Source organism: Phascolarctos cinereus, unplaced genomic scaffold (assembly GCF_003287225.1).
Source record: "Phascolarctos cinereus isolate Bilbo 61053 unplaced genomic scaffold, phaCin_HiC Scaffold_4;HRSCAF=312, whole genome shotgun sequence".
Taxonomy (NCBI): domain Eukaryota; kingdom Metazoa; phylum Chordata; class Mammalia; order Diprotodontia; family Phascolarctidae; genus Phascolarctos; species Phascolarctos cinereus.
Window position 1 is genome coordinate 66666143 of NW_027555847.1, and position 13852 is coordinate 66679994.

Below are 13852 nucleotides of genomic sequence, written 5' to 3' on the forward strand. Positions count from 1 at the left end.
TGCCTGAGACAAATTAAGTCATGGAATCATGTGTATCACTGTGCCTGAAAATCTTCTCACACACACACACACACACCACACACACACACACACACAACTCCACATAGCCCCTCTTCCATCTCTTTCTCTGAGAATTCTAATTATGTCAACACTTCTATTGCCTTGGGAAAGGGCATGCCTGATTGTTGCACTCATCATTCTTGTGATTTCCCAGACCAAAACATTCTTCCCTGGTCACTATGCCCTTAAATATGTTGTCTTCTCTCAGGATATGAGCTTTTGAATTTATGACTTACTACAGTTTGATAAATAGCAAGTACTTTAAAATGCTTGCTTACTCTTCCTTCCCTTCCCTCTCTCCCTTCCTTCTCTCCTTTCCCTCCCTCTCTCCTTCCCTCTCTTCTCTCCCTATGTCCCTTCCTCCATGCCCTCCTTTCCTTCCTTCCTTCCTTCCCTCCCTTCCTCCTTTCCTTCCTTCCTTCCTTCCCTCCCTCCCTCCTTCCTTCCTTCCTTCCTTCCTTCCTTCCTTCCTTCCTTCCTTCCTTCTTCCTTCCTTCCTTCCTTCCTTCCTTCCTTCCTTCCTTCCTTCTTTTCTTCCTTCCTTCCCTCCATTCCTTCTTTTCTTCCTTCCTTCCTCTCTCCCTCCTCCCTCCCTCCATTCCTTCCTCTTTCTCTTCCTCCTTTTTTCCATTCATAGTATCACTGTGATAATCAAATGATATAATATTTGTAAAGCCCTTTGCAAACCTTAAGACACTACATACATGGCAGCTTTTATTATCGTTGTTGTTAATAACACACTACAAAATAGGACAATCAAGGATAAAAATGGAGCAGAGAATCACTAAAGGAAGCCAAGGGAGCAGTTGCTAGCTTATATCTGAGATAGGCTAATGATTACATTTGAGCACTGAATTAGGCTTTAGGTTTTCAGGTAATGAGGGCAAAAAAAAAAGACTCAGGCTACATGGTTTTCATTGTTTAACAGTAGAAAAGAAGCACATATATTCATTTGCAGAGGTGTTTTTTTTTTGTCCTGAATTTGCAGGCAGAAATTTACTTCAGATCTTTAGCAAAAGATTTTTTGCAAAAGATATGGAAACTCTGTTCAAATGGCTTCCCCTTATGTTGACATTCATTCTTCATTTCTTAATAGGGGCTTGCCCATAATGACTGAAGCAAGGGAGCTACCCTGTCTGACCTCATTTGCCCGTAATGGGTGGGTTAAGGGAGGCTACTATTCATTGGACAAAGACCCCAAGATGTCAGAATCCAGTGAGACTCGTGCCTGGATATACAGATTGGTAAAAGATAAATTGAAGACGTTAAGGGAGAGACAAAGACTGCCTCTTTCCATGACTTGGAAGATAGCCTTTGGCTATGTTGAAAAGAAAGAAGTGGGGCTGTGAGAGTGCATCTGGCATGGCATCTCTGTACCTATGAGTCCCAGGAAAAAATCTTGTAGCTTTGGATGAAGCAGGGTCAATGACTATACTGGAGAGGTGTCCAGGTGTCAATAGGCTGCCAAAACCAAGTGAAAGGGAGGTGCAGGGATGGGGGTGGGATTTTTTGCCTAATCCCATCTGCTGGTATACTGGAGAGATTGTTTTCTATTTCCTCCATTTGTTTCTCTAGTTGTTCCCTTGCACCAATTTTATACTTGAGAGGGAAGAGAAGGGTGGAAAACTGAGGATGACTCTGGCTTGTTTACTCTCCTTTTCAAGTTCTTTTCTATTGTCTTTTAATTTAGTACTTTCCTATTAGAGTTGTGGTTCCTCCATAGTCTGCGAGTAGACACTGCTCAGCAGAATGGGGGCTTGAGCTTGCTTCTTATCATTTGTATAATTAGTTTGCTTCTAAACCCAAAGGTGGATGTAACCTCAGAGATATCTGTGGTGCTTGGTTGGAATTTATCATACGTTTCTATATTTACTGTCAATAATCTATAAAGCTAACCATAAACTCTGCTCTGACTGCCCTTTCTGCATCTCCACCTACCTGGCTGAAATCATCACCTGCATATTCTAAGGGCATCTCGAACTCACTGCATCCATAAATGAATTCATCGCTTCCTGCCTGGCCCTCACTCCGTGTTCACCATTTCTGTCAGTGGCACCACTGAAGTCCCATTTACCCAGGTTGAGATTCTTTGTTTTTCTTTTCCCTCTCACTTACAGTCTACATCCAGTCATTTGCCAGGACTTACTGATTTCACATATTCGAATCTGTCCTTGCCTTTTCATTCATACTACCATCACCCCAGTTCATATCCTAATCACATCTCACCTGAGTTATTATTACAGATTCCCAATGTTTTTTTCCCCTTTAGTCTCTTATCTTATTTAGTTCATCTTCTATGACACTGCCAAAATAATCTTCCTAATGCGCTAGTAGGCATGCCACTCCTCTGCTCAAAAGCCTTCCATGGCTTCCAAATGCCTATCAGATAACACACAAACTCCTTAGCTTTTCAGCAAAGGCCACCCATATGCTGGCTCCAATCTTCTTGTCTATAGTCATGTTTCATATTACTTCTATTCACAGACTCCATGTTCCAACCAAGCTGGAGTATTGATTATTCCTGGATCTGGGTTTGTGCTCCCCAGCTTCTGTGTATTTATATGTTTCATTTCCATCTCTGGATCACACACCTTCAGACCTTTGTGGGTCAAAATCCTTCTCTTTCAAGAAACAGCTCAGGTACTATCTCCTCCATGAAGTCTTTCATTTTCCCACAAGGTGAAAATGATCTTTTTCCTTCTTCATTCTTTCTTCTTGATCTTTATCCAAATTCCTCTTGTGCCCCTATTACATTCTAACTTTTATGATACTTACTTGTGCAAAGTAAGTATTACAGGCTATAAGGTCATTGAGGGAAGGGATTGCGCCATTTTTCATTTTCATAAAATCACATAATTTTAAAAGTTGGAAGAGACCTCAGCATCCATCTAATCCATTGTACAACTGAAAAGGAATCCCTTCTATATACAACCTTCTCTATAAGGGGCCATCTAGCCTCTTCTGAAAGACTTCCAATGGGCAAGAATCACTGCCTTCCAATCTTTGTATTCTGAGCACTTAATATAATGTCTTTCATGTTTATGGGGAAATTGATTTGTCATTGGTATAGGGACCTCCTACTGAGAAGATTTCTTCTCCCAATATAGGTTGTCCCCTGCTTTTCTGTTTACAATTCTAGAGTATTTCGTGAGGGCACTAAGAGGCTAGGACTTGCTCAGGGTCTTCACCAAGTCATTGAACCCAGGTCTTCTTGACTCTAAGGTTGGCTCTCTATCCATTACTCCATGTTGATTCTTACCTTTCACATAATAGGTACAAATAAATATTTGTTTAATGGGTGATGACACCCTATTGTACTAACCTTCTATAAGAGCTGAATGCAGAACATGTATCATCACTCAGTGATGGCATTTCAGTAGAGGTATTTCTCTGGGAGAATGAGATATCATAGGTCAGGTACCTGACACCTTGTAAAGGATCTAACCCTGTGCCTTAAACGTTTCTAAAATTGTGTCAGCTTTCCAGGACCTCACACCATTCTTGGAACTGGGCCCAGGGACTTTTCCCTTGATTCCAGACCCTTCTCCTTTGCTAATTTCTTTTTTTCTTTTTTCTTTTTCTTTTTTTTTTATTAATTTGTTTCGATTTATCAATAATCACTTCCATATGCTTTTGAGTTTAAAATTTTTCTCCCCCTTCCTCCCCACGACCCTCCCCAAGACAGTGCACAATCTGATATAGGCTATACATTTACATTCCTATTAAATATATTTTGACATTAGTGATGTTGTAAGTAAAAATTAAAACCAATAGGAGGAACCACCAGAAAGAGGAAACAAAACAACAGAAGAGAAAAAAATAGCAATTCAACTTCCATAGTTCTTTCTTTGGATGTGGATAGTATTTTCCATCATGAGGCCTCTGGAGATGTCTTAGATCCTTGTATTGCTGGGAAGGGTTAAGTTTATCAATATTAGTCATCGCACAATGTGGCTGTTACTGTGTACAACCTTCTCCTGGTTCTGCTCACTTCACTCAGCATCAGACCATACAAGTCTTTCCAGGTTTGCTGAAGTCAGCCTGTTCATCATTTCTTATAGCAAAATAGTATTCCATTCCGTTCATATACCACAACTTGCTCAGCCATTCCCCAATTGATGGGCATCCTCTCAATTTCCAATTCTTCGCCACCACAAAAAGAGCTGCTATGAATATTTTTGTACATGTGGATCATTTTCCCATTTGTATGATCTCATCTCCTTTGCTAATTTCTTAACTGTGTTGATCACTGAGTCCCAACCACACCCTCTCTTGACCTTGATCCTTCAGCCTGCTTGTCTCCCTGGGTTCAGTGGTCTTCTTCTCTGTTATAGTTCTTTTAATTCTGCTATTGGCAGTGGCTGACTAATGAAGCTGACATCCAACTCCCTCTTTCCTTTTGATTTTACTCTTCCTGCCATACGTGCTAGTCGACAAGAGTTCATTTTCAGGAGAAAAATATTTATACAAAATAAAAAATAAATACCTGAGTAAATAAGTGTAGAGAAATAGATGTAAAGCAAAAATAATACTATGCCAGTCTAAGTGGTACCTAAGCTTTCTCACCAAATTATTTAAAATTTTCTGGGCCTAAATGGGCCCTCACAATTCTATTTAGGCATAGAGTTCACAACCATACTCTGCTCCCTTTTCCTAGTCTTCTGAATGACTATATAAATATTAATATATAGTATTATAGTAATTATAATATTATAATATTCTATGTGAATATAATAACATTCTATATTAATATCTAAATATTTTTACTAGTTTGGGATTTGCCCATGATGGTACCCTGATACCCCGGCTCAATCACATTTGTCTGTTCTAAAATCCTAGGCATACTCTGAGTCAACCAGGAGACCTCTTAGTTGCTGACTGAAATTTTGGACATTCCACACTCCTTTTCCTCCCTAATCATTGACCATCTCACATCAGCTTTTTCCTCCAACTGAGGAAAAGATAAGATAATAGCAAAGTTCATAAAAGACAACTCCTTTCATTAATTTTTCTAACCATATTGGGACAGAGCTTGGTGAAGACAGCCAAATGGAGTGTTAACATGTCCATTAGTCTGACTCATGCAAGAACAGTATTAGATGTCTTAAGCATCGCTTTGCCAGAAGCTGGATCACTGTCAATTCATGACTGCATTCTCTAGCAAGTGCCAGGAGTACAGATGTTCCGTGATGGGCAAACTGAGGTAGGTGCTGTAAGCCATCTGACACAAGGGGGACCAAAAAAAAACTGAAGAGCTAGATTTGTAGATAAAAGGAAGAAAAGTCAAGTAATTAAATTCCATACCAGTAACTCTTTGGCTAGTGGTATATGTGTTATTCTCCATGTTATGTATCCCCTAAATAACATCATAAAGTTGTGGTAATAAATGGGATTAATACCCCTCTGGTCTAAGATAGGCACAGCATAGGTCTAGGTCTTTATAAGTGGGGAATTTATGGTTATTTCCTAGACTATTTCACTTAAAGAGCCAGAGGCATAGAGAGAATGGGATAGGGGAGAATGAGATTAGATGAGAATCAACCTACATGGCATTGCCCTCAACTACTGTGTGACTATAGTCAAGATACCTAACTTTTCAGAGCCTTCATTTTCTCATTTATAAAATGAGGGAGCTGAAGTAGGTGATCTCCAAAGTCCCTTCCAACTCTAAATCCTATGATCCTATGAACTAGGAAGGATAAATTGGGGGGGAGGGTAAATCTTGGGTTTTCAAGGCTTGACCTCAAGAAACTATTTATTTCCTCCAAATTACTTTGTCTGCAATTAGGGGAAGGTCTTCATTTAAGGCTGTACCAAACCTCCCCTCACTAGGTCTTACTCCTCAGCTTGTTCCATTTGATGGCCGTTCCATTTGATGGCCATTCCATGTACAAAAAACCAAACCCAATCTAATCAACCACTTCAGATTTCTTGCCGGGACTGAATTGATAATAAAAGAAAAAAAGTTAGGCTCCTTTGGTTTAGTGTTTAACAGGCAGGTGGGCAATTTTAGCTAATGGGTAAAAGCTGTACACCTGTAGGTTACATGGTGAGATAAAGGTTCTGAATAAGTGTGTGTGTGTGTGTGTGTGTGTGTGTGTGTGTGTGTGTGTGTGTGAAGACCCATGATTTCACTGATTTACAAGATCATAATTCTAGAGCAGGAAAGTAACCTCAGAGGTCATCTAGAGGCCTTGCTTTTTGTTTTAAATTCACTTATTTATTATTATGAACTCGACAAATACCAACAAACACAAACATTTCCTCATTATAAAGAACAAAAAATTGCATCTCCACCATGTATTGCTTGTTTTTTTAAAAGTATATTTGAAATTTAACATGATGGTTCCAATAGTTTTGCTTGTCTGTGTCCCCTTCTGAATTTCTTCTGCTCTCTTCTGTGTATTTTTAAAAATAATTCATTGACGTTCTTTTTTCATTTTTTTCTTTTAACATCTCTATTACTACCCACTTGCATAACTCTCACTTCCTCCCAAATAAAAGCCCTCTCTTATAACAAATAGGTATAGTCAAACAAAACAAATCCACATATTGGCCATGTTTGAAAATGTATGTCTTTTTCTATATCTCTAGGAGGTCAAGAAATATACTTCATGATGGGTCTTTTCGAGCGATGAACAGTCATTTCATTGACCAGAGACAGTTTTTTTCCTTTGCAGTGTTGTTTTGTTGTATAAATTGTTACTGTTGTATAAATTGTTCTACACACTTTGCATCTGTTCATGCAAGTTCTACTGGATTTCTCTGAATCCATCTCTTTATTCATTTCTCATGGCAAAATAATAGCTAACATTTGTATAACCTTTTTTACAAATATGATATCATTTTATCCTCACAATAACCATGGGAAGTAGGTGCTATTATTACCTCCCTTTTACAGATGAGGAAACTGAGGCAGATAACATTTAAGTGATTTGCCCAGGGTAACTCCTGTAGTAAGTGTCTGAGCTTGATCCCAGGTCTTCCTGACTCCAGACCCAGAGCTCTATCCACTGAGCCACCTAGTTGCCCCTAAAATGCCATTATGTTCACATACCAAAATTGGTAAGGCTACTCCCTAGTTGATGGGTATTCTGTTTCCATTAACAAAAAGTACTACTATAAATATCTATATACAAATATGGGTCTTTTCCCTCTTAAAGAAATCTCTTTGAGGCATGTGTCTAGTAGTGGCATTGCTGGGTCAAAGGACATGAAGAGTTTAGTGACTTTGGGGGCATAATTCTGGCTTAAGCCCCTCATTTTACCGATGAGACAGCTGTCACTAAGAGAAGTTAAATGACTTGCCCAAGGTCACATAGATAGTAAGCATCAGGAATGGAATTCAAATCTAGTCTTTTTACTCTTGAGCAGTGCTCTTTATACTATGCTAGGCTTCTCCCTGATGTAGATTACACCTTTTTTTTTTCAGTTTAGCAGATGGTTTTCATGATCTATAGTGTTGGAAAAAAATTTGTTGTGATGGACACTCTTTTGAGTTTAGGCCTTTCTCCCTTAGCTAAGCTGATCTCATGTATTCCATCACCAGGCCTGTACTCAAAGCCTTTCTAGCTTTGAAAGATCTGAGTTCATGTCCTGCTGCAAAGCCTTTGAGAACACATTGCTACTATTCTGAAACACCCAAGAAACCTTACTGGGAGAATTTTTTTCCTAAACTTAATTATTTTTAGAAAAAACAAATGTTTCTGGAGATTGATACACTTTTGATAAATCACTTGAGTAAAGAGATTTCTGTTTGCTTATCTCTTTTATAGCAACATGGCAGTGTATACTGGAAAAGAGGGGCCTGCCAAACTTTGAGGAATTTATCTCCTGATCTTCCTTTACACCAGCAATTAAAGGTAAATACCTCATCAGCCAGGTTCCCTCCCTTCTTTCTGCTCTTTGCTCTGGTTCATTTTATGGGCCAGGGCGAAAGATATAACAACCAATGGCTTTTATCCACTGATAATAGGAAAAGAGCGTGGTGAATGCTGCAAAAATGCCATTTTAGGCGTTGCTGCATATGTGGATCCCATTTTATAGCAGCTTTTAAATGAGTTTATTGGTCTGGCAGTTAGCTGGCCCTATAATGCAATTACAAGGAACTTGAGAGATCTTATTTCCCCTGTAACTCAAGGTAATTGTTATTGGGCTTATTTATAGAGATGATATAGAAATGACTATAAACTATGTAGCTTCCCTTTCTCATAGTAAATGTGGACTATGTAGACTTGGAGCGTTCTCTGCTTTGTGGACACAGTGTTATATTGTTATATTGTGGACACAGTTGAGTATATGGTTCAGTTCCAGGAGGAGGTAAAGGTACAAAAGTTCAACAACATTATATGTTTATCATTGGTGTCAGCATTTGTTCTACTCTTGATTGGAACAGTGAATTTCTTCTAATCTTGGCCTAGTAGGGGGCCCTGAATTTTTAAAGCCTTCTTCAGTCTCCTTGCAACATCAGAGATGATTGACCATTGGCTTTTTTAAATTCATGTATTATGGTGTAGTAGGAAAAGCCTTTGGTGAGAAGTCAAAAGACTTTAGGTTCTAGCTCTGGTTTTGCCACTTAAAACACTCAAATACAGCCAAATTGCTCAGTCAAGGGTTTGTGATCATGTTTCTATTTGTTTTTTGGGGGGTCCACTTACTTGTTGTTGTTTCTTGTTTTGGGAGGGTTGATGTAGGAGTCATTTACACAGAGCTAAAGACGGAAAAGAAGAGGGCTGGTCATTGAACTTGTGAAATGTCGCTAGACCATGGGAGAGTAGGGAGGAGACATTGAAGACAAAGGGCAGTCAGAGAGAGAGGTAGGAGCCAAGAAGCCAAGAAGAAAAGAACATTTATAGAGTAGTAGAACCATAGACCAGTAGAGCTCAAAGGAATCCTAGAGAACATCCTATGGAATCTCCATTATTCCAGGAAGGAAGCTCAGGCTCAGGAAGGGAGAATGTCTTGCCTAAGGGTTACTCGATGAGCAAGTGTCAAAGGTGGGGCTAGACCGAGGGTCTTTTGACCCCCTTCCAGTTTTCTCCTCTAGCAACATTACTATTTTTTGAGTGCCTGTCATCTAAAGAAGTTAGAGAGGTATTGTATGTCCTGAACTCGAACCTATGAAATGGCCCAGGCCTTTTATCTAATTGTTGACAGATACCCTTACTGAGATAGTTTCTTTCAGAAGACTTGTACATTTGATCTAGTTGCTTCAATCATTTCATTTGTGGTTTCTTTTCCTTCAGTCCTCTTTCTCACTCTCTGACTGTCCCATCTGGATGGACTCCAGCACCACAGTGGAATGCCGCAACTTGGAGAAAGCCGTTAAAGGAGCCCAGAATCTCAGCGATATCACCGGGTCCCGGGCCTATGAGGTAGGCATGGCATGGCATGGCATGGTGACAGACTGGTCTCTGTCAGTGGCTCCTATGACCTTCGGATCAATGATCAATGGCCTTAGGATGATCAATGGATCAATGTGGATCAATGACCTTAGGAGGAGGGGGATGTCAAAACGAGTGAAAGAAGGATAGTAGGAACTGCCAAAGGAATGGAGCATGCTAGTTCTATTTGCCATCAGTACAAAGAGGCTCATCATTTGGGGCTGCAAAGAGTGAAAAATATCAGAGGGACATGGGATCCTAGTGAACACCTAGCCCAAACACCACTTTTTGACAGATGAGAAAACTGGCTTCTTCCAGGTCACATTGTATGTTGCTTATTACCACCCAACACTTTTGAGCCCTGGCCCTTTAAATTCTTACCTGGCTAGGAAGAAGGTTTATTCATTCCCTTCTGCTGTAGCTCTTAGGGAGCTAGGTGGTGTGGTGGATGGCATACTGGGCCTGCAGTCAAGAAGACCTGAGTTCAAATTCAACCTCAGATATTTACTAGTTGTGTGATGCTGGGCAAGTCATTTAACCTCTGTCTGCCTCTTAACTTCTGTTTGTCTGTTTGCTTCATTGTAAAATGGGGATAATAATGGTGCCTAATTCACAGGGTTGTTGTGAGGATCAAATGATATATTTACAAAGCTCCTAACACACAGTAGGTGCTATATGGACTTTAGCTATTATTGTTAGTGGCCCTCATTTTCTGTTTTGTGATCTCTGAGGAGCCCCTAGGCACACATCTTCTCTCTGATGACACAACATCCCTTGCCACCCTTTCCAGGTACTGGCTGCACCTTTACTCATTCTCCTTGGTTCACTGGTTGAAAGTAGGAGAGCCAGAATACTTCTTGTTTCCCATTGTCACTTCCAGGTTCTTCCTTCCTCTGTCAGTTATTAACTTCTCTTCCTTTGAGGTTCATGCTATTCATAGCTACCACCTAATCAAAATCCTGATAGTTGTTGTCTAACAGACTCCCAGTTCACTCCCTTGCCTTCTTCAATGAGTTTGATACCTGGCTTACAATTTTTCTTTCCTACCCAACTCTTGTCCCCATCCTAGGGGGCTTCAAAATACATATTGATTCTTTTTCAACTACCCTAACCATTCAGATCCCCAACTTACTCACTTTCCATAAGCTACTACTCATCTACTCCACCTCAGTTATACACAAAGATGGTCATGCCCTTGATCTTACCATCACCCACAAATGTACCCCCTCTATATTCAAGAATTCTGAAATCCTCTTGTCCAACCGTAGTCTATTGGCTTTTCAACTGAAACTCTGCCTTCCTACATAACCCTATTTTTCATGTATACTGTGACTTCTAACTGACCCCAAGGTCCACTATAAATTTATGTTGAGTAGCCTCAACTGGGCCCTCACTACTGCCAGGCGATCATACCGTATTTCCCATATTAACTTCCATATCAACCACTCTCCACAATGGCCCTTCCAAACCTTTTCATCTCTCCTCATACCTCCTGTGGTACTCTCTTCCCCCACTCTCTCAGCTGAGAACTTTGCATTATACTTTGCAGGAAAAATAATCTGTAAAATTTGCTGTGAACTTTCCTCTTCTCCCCTGTTCCTCATCTCCTATCACTCAGGTGTCTTCTGCTATTCTCTACTCCTTCATCCCATCTCACATAATAAAATGGCCTTACTCCTTACCAAGACTAATCCCTTTCCTCGTTCAAGCAGTGCCATTCCATCCCATTTCCTCCACCTGATTGCCCCCTCTGTCACCACCACTCTTTCACTTATTTTCAGTATTTCCCTTTCTCCTGGCTCCTTTCCTACTGCCTACAAGCATGCCCATGTCTCCCCTACCCTGAAAAAACCCTCACTTGATCCCTGCTTACTATCATGCTATACCTCCACATCACACCCTGTAACCAGAGATATCCTTCATGGTTCTGCCTGGATCTTCTTCTCTTCTTCCTCCATACTATTTTGTTTGGTGGTCTCATCAGCTTCCATGAGTTTAATTTCCATTTCTATGCTCATGATTCTCAAATCCACCTCCCCTGCCCCAATCTCTTTGCTGACCTACGATCTGGAATTTCCAACTGCCTTCCTGACATCTTGAACTGAACGTCTAGTAGACATCATAAGCTCAATAAAATGGAACTTATTTTCTTTCCTCCTAAATCCCCATCCCTCCACTCATACCTTCCCTGTTACTGGAGAGGGCAACACCATCCTCCCAGTCCCTCAGGCTCTCAATCTAGGGGTCGTTCTTGACTCTTTTACACTATTTCTTACCTCCCGTATTCAAGCTATTGCCAAGGCCTGCCAATTTTACCTTTGCAGCATCTCTTAAATATATCCCTTCTCTCCTCTGACACTGCTCCTACTGTGGTACAAGCCCTTATCACCTTACACCTGGACTATTGTAATAGCCCGCTGATGGGTCTGCCTGCCTCAAGTCTCTCCCAATTTGAAAGCATCCTCCATTCATCTACTGAAGTGTAATATCACCCTCCTACTGAATACCCAGTGGCTCCCTATTGCTTGCAGAAGACAATACGAAATGCTCTATTTGGCATTCAAATCCTAGCTGCCTCCTACCTTTCCAGTCTTCTTAGACCTTACTCCCCAACACATACTCTTCAATCCAGTGACGCTGTCCTCCTGGCTGCTCCATGAATAAGACACTCCCATCTATCATCTCTGGGCAGTTCCTGTGGCTGTCCCCCATATTTGGAATGCTCTCCCTCTTCTGCTCTAACTACTTACCTCCCTGGCTTCCTTTAAGTACCAACTAAAATCTCACCTTCTACAGGAAGCCTTCTCCAACCCCTCTTAATTCTAGTGCCTTCCTTCTTTTAATTCTTCCTATTTATCCTGTATAGAGCTTGCCTTGTATGTGTTTGTTGGTATGTTGTCTTCCATTTTGAATTGTGAGCTCCTTGAGGGCAAGGACTGTCTTTTGCCCTTTTTTGTAACCTCAGTGTATAGCACAGTACCTGGCACTAGAAGGCACTTAATAAATACTTATTGATTGATTGCATTTGCTGTTTGTCCTTTGTTTTCAGAGAGGACTATGACATCAGGAAGGTGATGCCATGACTTGCAAATGAATGGGATTTAAGTGAGGGAGGGCTGTGCAAAGTCACCAGCCTCACTTTCTCCTCCAGAGCCATCTGGGTCCAGTGGCAAGATGTAGACCAGGGCGACTGGAGATGGCCCCATTTGATTCCATTTATGTGACCATTGAATCCCTGTATAGATAGCTGTTTTGTTTGTATTTACCATTCCTGTTAATCAATAAGTTTTAGTCACTAGCTAATGACCCCAATATAAATGCTCCCTTACCTAGACCTCTGATGATATTTAGGATACCCTAGAAGTAAACAGCTTCAGCCAAGATCCCTGCCAGGATATGCAGGATATAAGTGCTCCTGCCTAGCCCCATTGAGGGATGTTTAGGAAACTCTGAAGGCAAATGCTGTTTTCTAAATAGAACCCCCAAATTCAATTAAGGTGTCCAATTCCTTTGCAGACTCTAAACTGTTTACTCAGAACTGTGCTAGTAAGGAGGTGGTCACCTGGAGATGACTCTGCAGCTTAACCAGAGCATCTCGACTTGCTGATAGGAAGCTATGGTTCATAGACTCAGACATGTAGAGATTTTAAAGGCCATCTAGTCTAAGCCAAGTTGAGAAAACTGAGGTTGAGGAAGTTTAATGGAATGCTCATGACTTCATTGAGTAATCTATGCTGGATTGTTTACCATCTCAGGGAGAAGAGGTGAAGAGGAATAGAATTTGGAACTCAAAACTTAAAAAAAAAGTTGTTTTAACATGTAACTGGGGGAAATGTACACATACATACATACATATATTATTCATATACATGTGTGCATGTATGTACATATGTGTATGGAATACTCAGGATTGGTCAGGTGGAAAGCATCAGAGGTGGGATGTGAATTCAGGTCCTCCCACTCCAGTGTTCTTTTCACTGGACCACATGACGTCTTTTTGGGGGATGCTCTGCTCCTTCTTTGTTTCTGTCAGTTTAACACTAGGCCTTTAATTTGTAAAGCCTGAGGAGATAAGAACACGCTTCTCTTTATATTTCGAGGTTAGCCAGCTTTCTGTTCTTTCATAATAGTTAGCATTTATGTAGTTCTTTAAGGTTTGCAAAAAGCTATACACATGTTCCCATTTGAACCTTATGAAAACTCTTTGAGGGAGGTGCTATTACTATCCCTATTTTACAGACAAGGAAACAGGCTGACAGAGGTTAAGTGACTTGCCCAGGGTGATACAGCTAGCTAGTAAGTGTCTGAGACTGGATTTGAACTCAGGTCTTCCTGACTCTAGGTCTAGCCCTCTGTTTATTATACCACCTAGCTGACACAAGTTAATCTATTTTTGTGGGTAGAGGGGC

At 40.6% G+C, this 13852-nt stretch overlaps 1 protein-coding gene across 9 annotated transcripts in view; it reads left to right on the forward strand.

Moving 5' to 3' along the window:
- Positions 1-13852, forward strand: part of XYLB (xylulokinase) — a 225140-nt gene that overhangs the window by 37580 nt on the left and 173708 nt on the right. For all 9 annotated transcript variants that reach the window (XR_013485845.1, XR_013485843.1, XR_013485842.1 and 6 more), the window contains exons 5-6: positions 7836-7922; positions 9306-9434. Coding sequence is in view for 4 of the 9 variants with exons in the window: in XM_078152255.1 (XP_078008381.1) it covers positions 7836-7922; positions 9306-9434 (216 nt within the window). In the remaining 5 variants the exon portion in view is untranslated. The remainder of the gene's footprint in view (positions 1-7835; positions 7923-9305; positions 9435-13852) is intronic.